This window comes from Trachemys scripta, chromosome 4 (assembly GCF_013100865.1).
Source record: "Trachemys scripta elegans isolate TJP31775 chromosome 4, CAS_Tse_1.0, whole genome shotgun sequence".
In the NCBI taxonomy this organism is placed as follows: Eukaryota; Metazoa; Chordata; order Testudines; family Emydidae; genus Trachemys; species Trachemys scripta.
The window spans coordinates 130,692,492-130,711,680 of NC_048301.1; the positions used below are offsets into that span (position 1 = coordinate 130,692,492).

A 19,189-nucleotide genomic window follows, 5' to 3' on the forward strand; every position below is an offset into this window, starting at 1 on the left:
TGTAATTTGGGGCAAGTCACTTGCCTTCAGTGCCTCAGTTTTCCCTATCTGGAAAGAAGAGATAACTGTCTTACCCACCTTTATAAAGCAATTGGAGACCTATGGATACAAAGTGATATATGTGAGTATTATTACTAATTCTCTCTTCTCAGTGTTCTGTTACATACTTTTACTAGCAAAAATTTTGTAGTTTCACAGAAGCTTCATTGATACTAATACATTCCCATGAAAAGTCTTGGTTTTGTCCAATCTGCATTTTCGGATGGAAAATGCTTGGCCAGCTCTGTTTGGTACTCCTGCTGGAGAGCATCTAAACCTGCAGCATCTCATCATGCCTGCCTCCAGTGCTCCATGACTTCAGCACCCTCGTGACTTGGTCTTTAGTAGCAGTCTTCTCTCTTCTTCACTGGAAGATTCTCCAAGATCACCTAATTCAACCTTGGCTTCAGTTCTCTTCCCAGGTCCCCACTGTGATCCTTGTTTCTATCTGATCTCTCTTTCTGATGTCAATTTGTTCCTACTTGGATTACAATCAGTGGGCACTCTTCAGGATGTCTGGCGCCCTTGTGTTAGCTCAAAACCAGGAAGGCAGCGTGTTCTCTATATCTAAGCTATCCCCATCCCAGGCCTGATTCCTCACTATGGAACCTTCTTGGGGGCTGACTCTTGGGGACGGGTTTGCCTTCCTAGCATCCTTAGAGCATCAAGTACAGTAGGTAGATCTAAGGATAACAGAACATTGTGCTGCCTGGCACCTGGTACATTCTAGGTGCCTCGCAGCAAGAGACTTATTGCTGTTAACACAGCAGGGACAATGAACTGGTAAATAATTCAAGCAGATTGTTGTGCCATGTCAAAAGCTTTATCAGATGAAAAGGTAGTTTGGCCTCTTTTAAAATAGGTGGCCCTGCTCAGCTGTGGAGAGAGGTGGGGTTCTGTTACAGGCCCAGGGAGAGAGTTTTAGCTCGTATTGTAGCAGCTTGTGCTCTTAGCTCTGGAGATCCTTGGTTCAGTCCCCAGTGTGTTGGCCATGATGGGGGCTGTCCCATAAGTTGTGGGGGGAGGGGTCATTTGGGATTTAAGCTGTGGTTGGCCTCAGACACTCAGGAAGCTGATACCCCAGGGGCCGAAGTGGGGACCTCCAGAGCTAAAAGCATGAGTTGCTACAGCCTGAGCCACAGCTCCCAAGTTGGGTCAGTAAGAGTCATATCGTCTGTGAATCGGGCATGGGGGGAGGGGAGACATACATGCTCACCAATGGGTTACAGTGGGACACTCCCACTCCACATGAGACAGCAGGGCATGGTTACGGATACATGTGTTTTGGTCCAGGCAACCTAAAAACCCAGGTCTGTCTGGTCTGAGTGGGGAGGACGGAGCGGAGGAGGGGGTAATTCAGATGGGGCTTGGGGAGTTAAGAACTCATTGGTAACTCAGTCCATGCACCTGTGGGCAGCCATTGCTGAGCATAAGTAAAGAGGGGAGCAGGGCCGTGCTGGACAGGCAGGTTGAAGCAACATCTGCAGTTCAGCGAAGCAGGGTGGCGCAGAGCCCTCAGTCCGGGGGATGAGGTCCCAGGGCAGTGGCTAGGCAGAATGCCCTTTGCCCACCACTAGCAATTGTGCCGCTCCACTGAACTTCATAGCAGCTGCAGAGGCTGTCGCTGCATCGTAGGCCGCTCTATAGAGATTGCACCATGGTAGCCCAGCCATGCTGCCCCACAGCCATGTAAAGGTCACCATCTCGTGCTGTGGTAAAAACCAGCCCTGCTCCAGCCAGCCCGTCTCCTCAGGCTCGCTCCACGCCACGGCTCAGCCGGCCGAGCAAAGTGCCTCAGGTGACTCCTGTGAAAACAAACCGCATCAGCCCAGCTGTGGCGGGGTCAGAGGCCCGGCTCAGGCAGTTTGTTGCCATCCAGGCTTGAGTTTCTGCCTGAAATGGAAAATCCCCCCTCAGAGTCAGGTGCTGAGGAAGTGCCTCGAAAATGCCCCCCAGTCAAAAGCGAGGCCTTTGAAATCCTCAGATTCAGCATGGAGGCTACTCAGGCAACTCTGATCGAGTCCCAGAACCCCTGGGGAGCCGCCCTGGGAAAGAAAGGAAGCAGGCGGGCAAGAAACAAACCCAGCCCAGTTAAATGGCAGGAGGCAAGAGATTATTTGAACCCCCAGGGATCCTTCAACAACTGGAACCCGGCCCTAATGAAGCCCATAGAGAGGAGTATAAACTACTGAAAGTAGAGGAATCATAGATTATTAGGGTTGGAAGGGACCTCAGAAGGTCATCTAGTCCAACCCCCTGCTCGAAGCAGGACCAATCCCCAACTAAATCCTCAAATGGCCCCCTCAAGGATTAAATTCACAATCCTGGGTTTAGCAGGCCAATGCTCAAACCACTGAGATATCCCTCCCCACCCTTTGTTGGAAGAACAAAGAGAGAAAGATGTAAAAATCCTCTCCCCTGTTTGGCTGCAGCTGGCTGTGCCACCAACGCCAGCGGTTCAAAAATCGTGAGTCAGAGCCCAGCAAATCACGAGATTGACCCCCAAAACGGTCAGCTTTCGTTATTATAAAAAGACTGTTTGGGAGTTTTGTTTTTTGCCTTTTGTGTCTCTCAGTTGCTGAACCCCCCGCCTGTCCCCGGTGTGTGAGTGACAGCGTCGCCCATTTTCATAGAATCATAGAATCATAGAATATCAGGGTTGGAAGGGACCTCAGGAGGTCATCTAGTCCAACCCCCTGCTCAAAGCAGGACCAATTCCCAACTAAATCATCCCAGCCAGGGCTTTGTCAAGCCGGGCCTTAAAAACCTCCAAGGAAGGAGACTCCACCACCTCCCTAGGTAACGCATTCCAGTGCTTCACCACCCTCCTAGTGAAATAGTGTTTCCTAATATCCAACCTGGACCTCCCCCACTGCAACTTGAGACCATTGCTCCTTGTTCTGTCATCTGCCACCACTGAGAACAGCTGAGCTCCATCCTCTTTGGAACCCCCCTTCAGGTAGTTGAAGGCTGCTATCAAATCCCCCCTCATTCTTCTCTTCTGGAGACTAAACAATCCCAGTTCCCTCAGCCTCTCCTCATAAGTCATGTGCTCCAGACCCCTGATCATTTTTGTTGCCCTCGGCTGGACTCTTTCCAATTTTTTAACATCCTTCTTGTAGTGTGGGGCCCAAAACTGGACACAGTATTCCAGACGAGGCCTCACCAATGTCGAATAAAGGGGAACGATCACGCTCCTCGATCTGCTGGCAATGCCCCTACTTATACAGCCCAAAATGCCGTTAACCTTCTTGGCAACAAGAGCACACTGTTGACTCATATCCAGCTTCTCGTCTACTGTGACCCCTAGGTCCTTTTCTGTGGAACTGCTACCTAGCCATTCGGTCCCTAGTCTGTAGCAGTGCATGGGATTCTTCCATCCTAAGAGCAGGACTCTGCACTTGTCCTTGTTGAACCTCATCAGGGTTTTTTTGGCCCAATCCTCTAATTTGTCTAGGTCCCTCTGTATCCGATCCCTACCCTCTAGTGTATCTACCATGCCTCCTCGTTTAGTGTCATCTGCAAACTTGCTGAGAGTGCAGTCCACACCATCCTCCAGATCATTAATAAAGATATTAAACAAAACCGGCCCCAGGACCGACCCTTGGGGCACTCCGCTTGAAACTGGCTGCCAACTAGACATGGAGCCATTGATCACTGCCCGTTGAGCCCGACGATCTAGCCAGCTTTCTATCCACCTTACAGTCCATTCATCCAGCCCATACTTCTTTAACTTGCAGCAAGAATACTGTGGGAGACCGTATCAAAAGCTTTGCTAAAGTCAAGGAATAACACATCCACTGCTTTCCCCTCATCCACAGAGCCAGTTATCTCATCATAGAAGGCAATTAGGTTAGTCAGGCACGACTTCCCCTTGGTGAATCCATGCTGACTGTTCCTGATCACTCTCCCAAATGTATTGGGTACGGTGATTGTGGGTCCCGCAGCAGGAGCTCTCACCCCACATCTGCCTGCTCCCTTGCCAGCAATTAATTCTGTCCCCCAACCTCCAAATCAATCCTGTTCTCTCATCAGTTCTGTCATCTCCCCCACTCCCAGCTTCATCTCTGTTCCTCTGGGTGTTCTTCGTCCCCTTTCTCAGGTCGCGGGGCTGCAGTGGGGCCCCTTTCCCAGGCTGTGTGGTGTTGGGGGTGTAAGATGGAGGAACTGCCCTGAGCCGCTGAGTGCTTTCTGCTCCCCCTCTCCTGTGAGAACGGTGTCAATCCCTGGGGATGGGGTGGGAAGGAGGTGGGAGCCTTGCCTGCTTCCTGCAGGAGCCCCAATAGGCTGCTCTGCCGCAGTGGGTGGGACAGTGGGGGAAGTGGCCAATGAGAGGGGTTTCCCCAGGCAGGGATGGAATTCACAGAGGGCTGGAGTTTCTTGCATCATCGCGGGACGGGCCGCAGCCCAGCCGAAATCCTGTCACTCATGAAGAAATTGTGACGTTTGCCGGCGCTGAGCTGGGTTTAGGCAGGAGCTGGCCTCTGGGAGGCCTGAAGTCTTTGTCCCAGTGGCAATAAACACCTGTTGCACTTGTAACCAGTTGGCTAATTGCAGCCAGGAGAGCGCCATAAACTATGGAGCAAGTGAACATTCACTTTTTTCTCGGGCTCACAGAGAGCCTGTTGGCATACAATTGATATTTCTAAGGGCTGGTCCACACTAAGCCCCCAGTTCGAACTAAGATACGCAACTTCAGCTACGTGAATAACGTGGCTGAAGTCGAAGTATCTTAGTTCGAACTTAAAGGTACTTATCGCGGGTCCACACGTGGCAGGCAGGCTCCCCCGTCGACTCCGCCTACTCCTCTCGCAGAGCAGGATTACCGGCGTCGATGGCGAGCACTTCCGGGATCGATTGCTTGCCGCCGAACCAGCGGGTAAGTATAGATGTACCCTAAGGTGCAAATTTGGCTCCAAATTTGAGTTTTGTAAAAACTAACCCAAGCTTTGCAAAACCTCAGAGCCACTGGAAGATCTCAGGCTTTTATAGCTTGTAAATACCAGCAGCAGATGGAGGAGCTGGCCTTGTGGCTAGCCTGGGACTCAGGTGACCTTGGGGTAATTCCCAGCTCTGCCACAGACATTCTGTGTGACCTTGGCCAAGACACTTAATCTCCCTGGGCCTCACCTCCCTAGCTGCAAAATGGGGATCAGAACATTCCTCTCTGCCTTGTCTGTTTGGAGTGTGAGCTTCTTGGGGCAGGCCAGGGACTTGGTGTCTGTACCGAATCCAGCACACTGGGCCCTGCTCTAGGCATGCCATGTAGCATCCGTCTCACTCCTGCAGCCAGGCTGCAGGGTCTGAGCAGGGTTTATCCTGCGGTCACTCCTCCCAGACTTGATAGCACCAGCTCTGAGGGCAGAGGAACTGTCTCTGCTCTGCTCTCAATGGCCCCGCATGGGATTGGAGTTGCCAGGGAAAGTAGGATGCAGCCGCTGGCTCCCTCAGGGCCTTGCTGACAGGAGGGTGAAAGGGAACAGGCTGGGGTGGTGGGAGATTCAATGGGGCTCATTGGAAGCAGGAGCAATGTTGGGAAGGCTGTCCCAGACACTCCCAGTGCCCCCTCCCCAAGCCTTCTCCGTCTCAGTGCCATAGGAGGGGCTATTCTAATGTTATGTGCTTCAGTGCTGTGGCATGTCATTAGGAGTCAAAATCCCAGATGTGCTGCTGGGCTGGGCTTGTCTGTGAGGCCATCCAGACAGCTCCTTCTGCAGGTCCACATGCCACGGCAGCATCATGTGGCTCCTACTGCCGAGGAGGAAAGGGCCTTTCATGAAACATCACATGCGGTCAGGGGCTGATGCTGGAAATCTGGTGGAGGGCTAGATTTCCGGTCAGCTGTTCTTTCTCTGGGAAGATACCCAAGAGCGAGCTCCGTAGGCACTGTCAATTCAGGAGCGCTTGACAAGTTCCAACAGAGAGGTCTGCAGCATTTTGGGAGCAGTATCGGGCCAGCGAGCCCTTTGATTGTAATCAGTGGGTTGGCAAGAGTCCCAGAAACTCGGAACAAAAATGCTTTGAACAGGCCAGATGCACAAGGTGTGTCGCCTTTAGTCTGTGGGGTGTGGAGCGGTGACTCATGGCATTATCATGTTCTGCTCCTGTGTGTGAAAGCATCCATCAGTGCCAGGCACCTTGTTCAGAGCTGGCCAGCAGCTGCTTTTTCACCCGCCAGACTTCCATCGCTCACATCCTAAGCTCTTGCTCCCCGTCTGCCCCCCTTTGCTGCCTCAGAGAATTGTGTGCTCCACCCCAGTACAGCAGATGGGCCCTTTGCTTAATGATAGTTGCAGATGCTGGGTTTGCACCCTGCTTGTTGATAAGACACTGCAGCAGGTCTGGGGTTAGGTCTCCACACTTTCAGCATTGTCTCTCCTGTGTCACAGTGCAGATGGCGCCTCTAATGCCGGCCAGACCTGCCATTCTCACTGAGCTGCAAGGACGCTCTTTTGTTTAAGATGCTGAAGGATTTTGATGACCTAGGTCCTTTCCAATAAGATTCTTAAAAACCACACTCTTTGGTTTGGTTGGCGGATGCTCCGCCAGTGTAGGTTACAAGGATCTGGTCCATTACTTTTTGAAATCTTCCCTATTTACATTCGACAGCCCCGGTCGGCAGTTTTGCTGAGGTTATGAAATAAAGCAGAGGCCTACGTGTAGTAACATTTGCATTACTCTGCAGCAGATGATTGGGACCGGGTTGATCTGATAAACATTTGGCTGTTTCTGCACGGTGACGAGCACAGAGTGTACCATGCCTGCATGGAACTGGTCTTGTTGGTTTGCACGGGCAGCGTACAGCATTGTATGGAAGCTGTCTGATGTCGACAGCTTCTCATCAATATAATAATTGCAGAATTACCTGGCACTGATTGTCACTTCTCCATTGGTACAAGAAATAGGGCCGCACAGGAAAAGAGCTTCAGCCTATTTCACTTTCATTTTGTAGCTGGATGTGCGAGCTCACAGACTGATATAGCACTAGATGGAAATGAGACAAGAAATCTTCCTCCAGGTAGTAATGTAATGCACCCCAATCCTGGACTGCACAGCCCCCTGCTATTTTTTTCTTTTCCCACCTCCAGCTCTGCCAGTCCTCTCTCTAGTCCTGATGTGCAGCTGTCTGCTATTCCAGTCCTGGGACCACACACAGCTCCGCCGATCCATCTCGATTTTAACCCGCTGCAGCTGCCTCCTTGATGACTTGACTTGACTTGACTCTGACTTGAGCCTCTCTTTAGCAAAGAATGGTAATTAACTTTGTGGTGCCGTGGACAAGTGAGCGACTAGGGACTAAAGTGAGAAGAAAAGTGGGTGAAATACTCGTAGCTACACATGAAGTACTCTAAGTACGAACGTTGCCATGTTTTCTCGCTCTTTTGACATTGATCCTGGCTTCATGAAAGCGTGAAATTTGTGGTACTTTTGCAGTCAAATTTAGGGTGACCATATTTCTTAAAGTAAAAACGGGATGGCTGAGGCTCGCCCAAGCCATGCCCCCCCCCCAAGATTGCCAGAGCTGCCCTCCCCATGCTGCCCGCGGCTGAGGCTGACCCCCCGGTGCCGCACGCGACTGGGGCTGACCTCCTGAGCTCCATGCCATCTGGGGGCGGGAGTCAGCTCTGCAAGCAGCGCTGCCCCACAGCAACAAATTTCTCCGCTCTCCTGCTGGTGGGCAGCGCTGCCTTCAGCTGACACCTCCGCTCTGCCTTGCAGCTGGGACAAATGCCCAGTTTGGGCAAAAATGTAGGGACAGCCGGGACAGAGCTGAAAAAGGGGACCGTCCCAGCCAAAATGGGACATATGGTCACCCTAGTCAAATTACTGTTTTCACAAAATGTTTCAGGGAGGCGTGAAAAGGGGCAGAACGAAATGGTGACCAAGTTCCCTCCGTGTTTTCCTCATGTCTCTGTACAAAGCCCATCAACCTTATGTGTGACCCCAGCCAGCACTTCAAGTTAGCCCTCCTGCCATGCAAAACCAGATCTCTGACCCTCTGTGCCCCTGAGGTTCAGTAAGGAGAAGCCTCAGTATGAAGCATGTAAGGTCTCTGCATTAGGAGGATCTCTGTTCAGAAATGTAGAGGAGCTTGTTCCTCCTGAAGCGTGTCTGAGCCCTGCACCTGTACCAGCGGTACCTGTGCCTACACCTATCCTAATTAGTGCCTCGGCCTGCTTCTGCATCTGATTTTGTCTGTTTCACACTCGCTTTCCTACAGGTGCACCTGTTCGTTAGGGCTGGAAAATTGGGCTTTTGACCAAACAAAAATGGTTGCAGGAAGAGTCTGGTTCCCCAGGAGTGTTTATATTTGTGGTTGAAAAACTGACAAACTCAAAGAGGAAAAAAAGGGGGGGGGGGGGGGGAATGGGTTTTGGTAGTTTTGGGTTGAAATTTTCAATTTTTTAATATCAACTCCCCCCACCCCCGAAATTCCCTCCATCCCTAAATTTTCTGACCAGCTCTGCTTCTTATGCGTGTATCATACATGTCTCTGGTACCTGCATTTGATTTTCTTAGTGAGAAGCTGTAGGCCATCCTCATATAGGAGTGGAAGTGGAGCCCAGGTCCTCAAAGGGCTAACTCCCATTGCTTTCAATGGGAATTAGGCACCTACAGACCTTTGAGGATCCGGCCAGGGTCCCGTGCATTTTCCTGTCAAGTGCATGGAATGAAGAGCAGAAGTAGGACCAGTTCTGACTCCGAAGGGGTTTCTCTTTGGGGAGGGCTTCCCGTGGTGCTCCAGTAGCAGTACTAGAGTCTAGAGGCCCTAGCCGAGAACAGAGCCTTATTGTGCTAGGCGCTGTACATACATAGTGAGAGGTGTTCCCTGTCCCCCACAGCTTGCAGTCGAAGTGGACAAAGGAAGTGGTATGCTTTGACAGAAGGGGAACTGAGGCAGAGAGAGTCACACAGGGTTTCTGTGGAAGATCCAGGAACTGAACCCTATGTAGTGCGTCACCCCCTCCACACTTCTGCTGAGCAAACACCATGTCTGAAATCGTCTGTGCTGCGCTGTCAACCCAGGCAGCTCAAACTCCGGTTTGAGCCCAAACCCCGCTACCGTCCGCGCAGAAATCAGTCTGACTTGGGCCAGAACCCCTCTGGACTTGTGCCCGTGGGCCCTGCTGTGGGGGTGGGTCAGAGCCTGAGTCCTGCTGAGACTCTGCTGCAAGCGCAGACGCGAGTCAGAAGTTCAGCATAGCGCAGTACGGACGCGTTAGTCCGGCTGAGAGACCTGGGTCCCGCAATTGAAAGCCAGGTTTACAATGCAGCGTGGATGCTCTAGCAGACCCGGATTTACCATGCAGCGTAGAGATGCCCACAGAGGCGCCGCCTGTCCCGTAGGCTGTTGGTGCTGGTGCTGGATGCTGATCCAGTTCACATAGGGAAAAGAAAAAACCTCAAAGCAAAGAAGGGAGGGAGCAGGCTGCATGGGGAAGGGCCCAGTGATCCATTGCTGGGGAGGAAGGCGGTCATGCAGGGTAGTTTTCTACCTAGACACACAGCTGGCAATGAATCTGCAAAGGGGAACTGGAAGCTGTCACGCCAAGGATGAAATTTCCCGAGTCTATTCCCCTCCCACTCCATTTGCCTGCTTTCGCTTCTTTACTGCCTGGTGCATTTATGTGATGAGTTTAAAAAGCGCAATCGCATCAAGGTCAGCAATAAACCTGCCTGCCCTGCAGCACCTGAGCTGAGCGCGCTGTGCTTTCGGAGTGGGTGTGTGCAGGCAGGGGGCTGTATATCCCGTCTGACGGAGGGCGTGCCAGCTCACACCCCAGCCAGAGAGCCAGGGGAAGGAGCACGGAGAAGCCAGCAGCAGAGGGACGTATGGCAAGGAGGGATTCTTGAGGTTTAACCCCAGCTCAAGAATTGTTACCGTTGTGTTTTCTGAAGTGCAGTCAGGTGAAGCTCCAGTCCACTCGTTCTGTCTGCAGCCATGCTTCACTCTCCGCTGAAAACAGCCCTGGCTTATGAGTGTTTCCAAGACCAGGCCAGTTCTACACTGGCCTTGCCCTCGGATCACAAGCTGAAAACTAGGGGCACGGGAAAACAGAGAGTCCAGGAGCAGGTGATGATGACGGTGAAACGGCAGAAGCAAAAATCCTCTCAGTCGAGCCTTGGGCACTCCAACCGAGGTAAAACCCCATCCGCCGCGCTCCGAGTAGCAAGGGATTCACGTTCCCCCTCCCTGGGCTGCCTCAGAACCCACAGTGGGTTTGTATTTGGGGTCTTTGTAATCTAGGCTATTTGGTTCTGCTGGGTTTTGTCTATAGCTGACAAGCTGGCCCGTTTCTCTGGAGTTGCCTGCTGGGATTTGTCTGTCCAGAAGAAATGGCAGGCAATCTGGAAGGGCTAGCATAGGACTAGGAGTCAGGACCTCTGGGTTCAATTCCTGCCTCTGTTGCTGTGTGATTCTGAGCCAGTGACTTTACCCGCTCTCTGCCGCCGTTTCCCCATATGTAAAGTGGCAATTATCCCCTTTTTGTGGCTTGCTGTGAGGCATAGTTAATGTATCTTCATGATGTGCCTTGACAGCATCAGATGGAAGGTGCAAAGCATTATTAACTCTTTGTTCCCTGACTCTAAATAAAGTGTTTTGCTTCCCAGACAGTGATCTATTTTCCTCTGCGTATTTCCCTGCCAATTGGATTATTTGCCAAATGTCTTATGACCTGCTCTGTATCTGGGCTCACCACTCTGTGCCCTTTGGGTGGCTTCCTCCCCCTCTAGTCTAGGCTTAGGAACACTGACCGTGAGCAGCCCAACACATGTTTCCTGTAATAGTCCTGCTGGGCTCAGTGCAGCCAGCCAGACATGTGCTGTCTTTATACAGGGCAGCTCAGGCATGCTAAGGAGTTTAGAGTGGTGGAGAGCCAGCACCTTGTAAATCACAGGATATAGAATCATAGAATCATAGAATATCAGAGTTGGAAGGGACCTCAAGAGGTCATCTAGTCCAACCCCCTGCTCAAAGCAGGACCAATTCCCAGCTAAATCATCATATATTCTGTGTCTGTGGCTGGCTTGCTCTAGCAATCGCTGCTCTGTCGATTTGTTAGCACCTAAGAGGAGATGAAGGAAGACTAGGAATCCCCATCACATTTGAAAGGTGAAAATCATCTCTCCCCCTGCTCATTACTGCATCTTTGCACCTGAGCTCAAAGCGCTTTTCTGAACCTGACAGAAAAGCAGGTGAGCAGCATTGCACACATTTTACAGACAGAGTTAGTGAGGTACAAGAAGCAAAGCGACTCAGCCATGGTTACACAGCAAGTCTGTGGCAGAGATGGGAAAAGAACTGAAGAGCCCTGGACTATCCTTTCTCTTTAGAGTTTGCTTCATTGTTCTTCCTTTGGGGAACTGTAGAAATTCTCCAGCAGAGGGGAAAAAAACAAAACCCAAAAAACCCTCAGAGCCAAACCTTGCCCCCCTCCCTGGCCGTGTAGCATGGTCCATGTGTCGGGAAGGATTCTGTGACTGGGTCACCTACCTCGGTGATCATCTGAGCCGCTCTCACCATCCACTGCACCGAGTTATTCCGGTCTCAGTTGTGCTTGTGATTTCCAGTGGCCTTGCGATCTGGATTTCACTCCTGCCAAAAGAGCGGCAAAGCTGGGACATGTCCTCCTGGGGAGAAGATGTCCAGCTGTGATGGAAGGATAGTGAGGTGTTAGCAGGAAGGATGAGTGATACTGACGCTGAATGAGACATGCGAAGGTCTCTGCTCAACCCTTGAGGATCTGGACTGGCTTTGCAAGGTTGTGAGAATCTCAAGGCTGATATGTCTAGGTCGGGGTCGGCAGCCTTTCAGAAGCGGTGTGCCGAGTCTTTATTTATTCACTCTAATTTAAGGTTTCGCGTGCCAGTAATACATTTTAATGTTTTTAGAAGGTCTCTTTCTATAAGTCTATAATATATAACAAAACTATTGTTGTATGTAAAGTAAACAAGCTTTTAAAAATGTTTAAGAAGCTTCATTTAAAATTAAATTAAAATGCAGAGCCCCCCGGACCGGTGGCCAGGACCCGGTCACTGAGAGTGCCACTGAAAATCAGCTCGCATGATGCCTTTGGCACACATGCCATAGGTTGCCGACTCCTGGTCTAGGTGGACTCAAATATGAGAGGGGTCAAATATCCTTGTGCCTCTTCCAAAGATTCTAGGTTACAGTGGCACTTGACTTCAAATGTAGGGCTGGCTTCCGAGGAGAAGTGGGGCTGCATTGTGGAGTTTGGGGTAGGGGTCAAGATGTTTATACAGTTCCAGCTGGCTTCCTAAGCCCCATCAAACTCTTTCCTTTGCATGCCGAACCCACGGCACAGGGGATGTAGCAGCTTTGTGGAGGAGCGTGTGTATGCAATACCCCATACTATGCCAGGATGGCAGTATATAACTCTGTGGCTGCTGTGATTGTGGGAGCCAGGGCGTTGGTATTGAAGAGGGCAGAGGCAAGCTTGTCTGTGCCAGCTGAAAGTGCTAATCACAGAGGTAACTGGAAGATGTGGTCATGTGTAAATCTGTTCCTAGCTCCTCTCACTTCTATCGATTAAGGCTTTGTGGTCTCAGGACCTGGTAGAATAAGAAACAAACCAGGCTGACAGTAGGTGCTGGATGAAGAGGCAGGGACTGAGACAACTTTGCCAGTTAGTGATGCTATGGTCGCTGTTCACCACTAACGCCTCAACTGTAGGCAGAAATCTTTGCAGACGTCAGGGCCGATTCTGCCCTACACCTTTGCTACAGCTCTGCTGGGGATTCAGCGTACGGCTGATGGGCAGGAGCAGGTGCCATGCAAAAAATGTGTGGAGAAATTGGGCAGATATTTACATGCTGAAACAGAATTGCCCTTGAGGATTTGATCCAATAAACACCCTGATTTTCCAAAGTGCTGAGCACCCAACCCTCCCATGGATCTCAATGGGAACTGCAGAGCACTCAGTGCTTTAGAAAACCAGGCCCCTTGTTTAGGTAGATAGGCTCCTAAATCCAGGCTTCACATCTGGCTGCTGTTGAAAATTTGGCTAATTGTTGGTAATCACCTTGGATATTCTTGGCCAAGATATTGAGGAAACATCGACTATGGGACATTTTCTGCTTTTTGATTCTTCCATGTCTATTCAGGGACTAAATAGCATTTTGTTTTATGGCACCCAACATTGTGCTGGGTTCGTCACATGACATATAAATTGCACAAGGTCCCAGAAGACAAAGCAGATATCCCAAAGTTCCCTAGAGGGTGCGGCGGGGGTGGAATCTCAAAGCAAAGTCACTTGAAAGGAATTGGATTAGTGTGGGATTATTCAAAAGATCCTACGTGACCCAGGAGCTCGTAGAAAGTCAATGGGGCTTGTGGTCCTAAAATGAGGTGCTTTTTGAAAATTCCACCCCAAATCAGGCTGATTCTGAGCGAGCAGGTGTCTTCGTCAACAGCGACTCTGTGACCACCTTGTGCAGAGAGGCCAGTGAATGAGTGGGCCATGGAAAATGAACTCTCTCATCCTGGGACGGGTCTCTACAGCTCCCACTGCTGTGGTAGTGAGTGTGGGAAGCTTACTCTGTTGCTGCCCATTGCCAATCTCTGTTGTGGCTGGATAGAGGATTTTGCATACTCCAGAGCTGTTAAAATCAAGATACGTTGATTTTTTTTTAAAGCCATAACACGGGCCATAAAATTTCATCCCATTAGCCCTTCATTGAGCACAGTAACTTGTGTTTGGCTAGGACATGTCTTCTAGAGAGGTATCCAGTCTTGAGATGAAGACTTCAACAGCTGGAGAATGCATCACTACCCATTGCTAGTTTGTTCCAATGGCTAACACCTTCCTTATTTCTAATTTGAATTTGTCTGGCTTCAACTTCCAGCCATTGGTTCATGTTGTGCTGCTCTACGCTAAATGAAAGAGATTAATATACACTCATTCCCTTGCTATGGTCTGGGTTCCTGGGTTGTTAATTGTTCACTGTGTGGCTGTGGTTTATTCCTGTGATGTCACTTTGCATTTTTGAAATAGATTATTTTTGCTGCATGGATAAGGTTTGGGGTGGGGGGAACCTTCTGAATCTGCAAAGAAAATGGAAAAACTGCTCCCTTGACATAGCTTATCTCCTCCCCTATCCCCCCATCCGTCCTTTTAGCCCTGCTTAACGTAAGGTTGCCTGCGAGGAATCTGATTAACTTCCATTGACTAAGGGCATTCCTGCAACTCGTACTCACTGCAACTAGCCCTGAGTCACATGGGCAGCCCCACTGAAGAGTCTGTCAGCAGGACCCAGGGTTTGCAGGGGCAGACCCGAAAGACATACTAAGGAATGATAGAGGTCCGTACAGCAGTCTAACCAGCCCTGAGCCCGCTCCTGCCAGCACCTCTCTGTTCACCGTCACCTGTAGTGTGTACAGCTGCACACTAGAATGCTGTGGCCCAGCTCTCAGGTGGTGTAAATCAACATCACTGCTGTTGACTTCAGTGCAGCTCACAGGTGCTGGAAGTAGGGGGCTGCCGCACCCCCTGGCTTGAAGTGGTTTCCATCATATGCAGGCTTACAGTTGGTTCAATGGCTCTCAGCACCCCCACTATACAAATGGTTCCAGTACAGTTGGTACAGCTATGCCAATTTACCCTGCGGAGGGTGTGGTCCTTCATGGCGAGTCTCTCCCTGCCACTAGGAACCCTCTGGCTTACCCAGACTCTGGCTCAGTCCAAGTGCATTGTAAAGATCGAATTAACTGCTGGACTAAAATAAATGGTGTACAGCGCACATTGAACTATTAGGTCATAATACTTCTGGGGGCAAGTGTAGGCTCTTCCCCAGTGAGCAGGACCAGTGGATTTCCCAGTAGCAATGAAGGGTTCCAGAAATGCTCCTCCTTTGGGGATTTTCCTTGGTACTCTCCCTTTTCCACCCCTCGCCATGCCATTTTCCAGGAGACTTTGGTTTTCACTCCAGAGCCTCGAGATCTGGGATGCACAACAGCCACCTCCACTTGGAAAGGCAGATTATGGGAGACCCACATTGTCCTTCTCTCCTATCCACTGATTGCCAGTATCAAAGCCCCTGCCCACGATAAACTGAAGCATCAACTGCTTAAGTAGGACAGGACAATATGAGGCTGATGTTTTACATTGATTTCCCCCCCACCCCACGGAAATGATGCTATCTTGCATGGAAGCTGAATTTCCTGTCCAGTTCTAGTAGCTGAGGGCCACAATTCCATAACAGTAGAGATTTCAGATTTCACACCCCAGGCTTTAAAGAGCATAGCACCTTTGGTGCTGTATATGCCACAGAAATTCTCAGTAATAAAGCCAATCATTAAATCTCACGGGGAGGAGGCGAACTGTCCGTGATGCAAAATTCCTTGAGACTCCAGCCCATAGTAAGGAAGCTACACAATGAAAGCAAAGATGTGCATCAAAGGGGCTTATTTATTATTTGTATTGTATTATCGGAGTACCTAGGAGTTTAGACAGGATCCCATTGTGTAGGCATTGTACAGACCCCAAACAAAAAGACAGTCCCTGCCCCAAACAGCTTACATACTAAGTATTACAGACAGACGGAGGGAGTACAAAGAAACGATGAGACAATATCTGTCAGCCTGGCAGGCAGTGACCTTGCAACTCTGCTGACTGGTAACCCGATTCAATAAGCATTTAGCACTCTGTCCGTTGATGAGCATCAATCATGAATGACTCAGGGTGATGCTCAGCTAGGGAAAGAAACTGTCTTGCTGCAGCTCAGGGCAAATTAAGAAGGTCCTTATGAAAAAGGAGGGGAGGGGGAAATTGTCCCAAAAACAGTGAGGGTCAGATAAGCCCATGACCTGCCCTGAGCACCAAACCCTTCCTGTACTCAGGAGTGTGTAGTGAAGTAGTTGTGATATGGTTAGCTGGGTTACACAGAGCATTATGGGATGGAGCCAGGCTCCACCCCTCCCTTACTTTTAGTTAATGGAGTTTTCGCCTGACCCTTGTGATGAAGTTGAATGAAGCAGCAAGTTCCCAGCCTGCAGCTCTGTGAGTCGGCTGATTTTTGCTGCAGTGAGTGGTCCTTTTACAAAAAGGGGAGCTGTTGAACTGCATGGGAAGTGGGCAAGGGAGGAAGGCATAGAAGCTCCACTCTGGGTGTTATTGGACATGAGCACAGATCAGGAGAGTGTTAGCTAAGAAATGATTTCCAGGCAACTGGGGCCAAGGGATCTGTCCCTAGTGCTGGCTTTGTTAGAAAACACGTACCACCGGGGAGAATCGCATGGGTTAAACCCATAGTTTCACGTCCCACCCTACTCCTTCACCCTCCAGCACCAACCTGCCCTATTGAAATCAACCTGGGGAATTGTGCCAGGGAATGCATAGAGTGGGGAAGTACTCAAATGGAGCAATGCCAGTGTGCCGTACATCCATCCACACATCTTGCCACTCTCTTTGCCAATACAGCCCTTATAGGAAAGTCCTTTGGAAGTGAATAAGGATTAAATGAGTTGGGTTATAGAGAAATTAATAGGGTTCTGGTCAGTGCTTAATTTGTAGTGAAAGAGGTGCCGGGGCTCAAGCAATTGTTTTCACTTTCATAACTGATGCAGCAAGCCCAGAGGTGCCGGGGCTCTGACCTGCCAAACTCAGAGGTGCCGGGGCTCTGACCTGCCAAACTCAGAGGTGCCGGGGCTATGAACTATGAAGCCTAGAGGTGCTGGGGCTCAGCCCTGGCAAGATCTGGCCCAAATTAAGAATTGGTTCTAGAGACATTACTCTCCGAACCTCTTGAGTTTAATGGACAATGGAATCTTCAGTCTAGACATTGGCACAGAGGAGTCAGGGGAAGATTTCCCTGCTGATGACCATTCTGGGTAATTTCTCCTACCTCTTCTGGATCAGTGTTTCTCCACCTCTGGTACATTGCTCCAGCCTAGGATGATCACATTGAATTGGCCCTGTTAACACTGGTTCTCCACTTGTGAAGTAACTCCCTGCTCTCCATGTGTCAGTATATAATGCCTGCATCTGTAACTTTCACTCTATGCATCCGAAGAAGTGAGGTTTTTACTCACGAAAGCTTATGCCCAAATAAATCTGTTAGTCTTTAAGGTGCCCCCAGACTCCTTGTTGTTTTTGTAGATACAGACTAACACGGCTACCCCCTGATACATGGCCATGGTCATCATCCATGCTATTGCTCTGGCCGGGAGTGGTGACTAGAATGTGCCAGCTTCCAGAGGCGGGTTGGGCTGGAGCGCTCACCTGCGCTGTGGTCTTTCATTACCCAGTGTGGGCGTTATTAATGAGTTAGAAGTTAGGAGCCTAAATGCCTTTGAGGATCTTGGCATTAGTGGCTGTAAGGCACTTTGAAGAGGAACAGCTCCATGTGAATGACTGCAGGGCGTCTCAGAGTTGGCACACCAAACAGTCAAGTAAGAGGGAGAAAGAGAGCTGATGATGCATTTTCTGATGAATCGAGGCTTTATCAACAAATGCCTGTTTCTATAACACAAAATGTTTCATGGAAACGTATGGGGTTCAGTGAACTTTAGATGAACCGTAGGCAGGTTTCCATCAGAAATCTGCCAGGTTTCCTACCAGCTCACCAGGAGGGATGCTGAGCCAAGGTCTTCCAGAGTCTACAACTCTGGGACAGCCAGCCATGCAGACTGGCCTGGGGCTGTGGACACCAAGCCTTTCAGGCTCCCTGCCCCAGAGCTGGGAGCCTGGGAGTGCCTCAGCTAAGGCTCCCAGGGTTTCTTGGCTTCTGGTTCCCTGTGAGCCAGACTGACAGAGAGCCTAGAAGCTCTGGCAGCCACGGCTGGGCCAGGGACCACAGAGCTTGGGCTTCCAGGCTCAAATTTCTTTTGTAATTTTCAAAATGAAGTGTTTTCAGATTTCCCTTTCGCGTGAAATTTTGAAATTCTGCTTTTTCGTTCTGAAATGGAACAAATTCTTTTCCAGAATTTCCTGTTGAAAGAAAATTCCAGTTTAGGACCATCTCTACTAAGAGACGAAGGGGCTACATTTTCAAAAGTGCCTGCTAATTTGGGTGCTCACATTGAGATGCTTTGGGCCTGATTTTCAGAGGTGTTGAGCACCTAGCACTCCCGTGGAATTCCATCATTTGGAGTCAGTGGGTATTTACATTTCCTTAAATCAGGCCTCAGATGTCTCATTTTGGGCACCCAAAATTAGTGGGCACTTTCAAAAATGTAGGTCTTATTAACTCACACTGTATTGTGCTGTCACAAGGTGCAATGGAGTTCCAGCTTGGAGGATAGTTAGTACTTCTTCTAATCTTTGTTCTTAATGATCAATATCACCTCATATAAAAGGCTTTTGGAAGGAAAGGGAAATTGGAGAAATGAAGCAAGGATTCCCTTACTAGAGTTTGCCAGTGGGAGGTAGATGGAAAGAGGTTTTACACAGCAGGGCTGGTCAGTTGTAGGCTGTTGAGAAGTTCATGCTTCTGGGCTGGGTTATGCGGTGGCTGATTAGAAAACCTGCAGGGTTTCTTCTTGATGTAAGAGATTTGGATAAGGACAGAACTGAACCTCTAAACTCCATTTCCACCACCATTAGCTAAGGGCCAGAGTGTGTCTCCTTGATTCACAATGACTAGTTGAAATTCATGGGACTGCTCTCAGAGCAAGGCACTACTCAGCACAAGAAAAGGTGGAAGAATCTGGTCCTGAGAGGTGACTGGAAGTTGGATCACCCCTCTCCTGCCCTTTATTCCTTTCTGAATGACTACTCAGAAGGGGCTTCTAGCCTTATGCAGCCATGTCCATTGAGAGAGGGCTTCTCTTCCCCCTGATTTATGATACATCCATTGTCCTTCTCTGGAGGCCAGTGGGGAAGACCTTGACCCATCAGAGAACAAAGAACTCCATGTCCCACATGCAAACCACATAGGAGCTAAGTTTTCCATTCCTAATATTGTTCTTTTGCTTGCAGGTTCCATGTATGATGGTTTGGCTGATGGCGTCAACTATGGGACTGCCCGGGGCAGCTATTATGCCAAAGCCCAGACAGGAAACAGCAACTGGGGGTATCCGGTAAGGTGTTCTTTTCTCTGTGCCTTGCTGTTGGGGTGTACAGAGCATGAGAGTCCATAGGAATGGACTGCTGGTCAATATGGGGAGCCAACGGTGCTGTAGAGACAA

The 19,189-nt window shown here is 49.8% G+C and overlaps 1 protein-coding gene across 4 annotated transcripts in view; it reads left to right on the forward strand.

Moving 5' to 3' along the window:
* The window catches only part of PKP1 (plakophilin 1), an 83,205-nt gene that overhangs the window by 20,829 nt on the left and 43,187 nt on the right, over positions 1-19,189 (forward strand). For 3 of the 4 annotated variants that reach the window (XM_034767561.1, XM_034767560.1, XM_034767558.1), the window contains one exon: positions 18,981-19,081. In XM_034767561.1, the coding sequence (XP_034623452.1) occupies positions 18,986-19,081 (96 nt within the window). In that variant the 5' untranslated portion in view covers positions 18,981-18,985. Of the gene's footprint in view, positions 1-9,831; positions 10,182-18,980; positions 19,082-19,189 lie in introns of those variants that run through there. The other variant, XM_034767557.1, reaches the window with a different exon arrangement.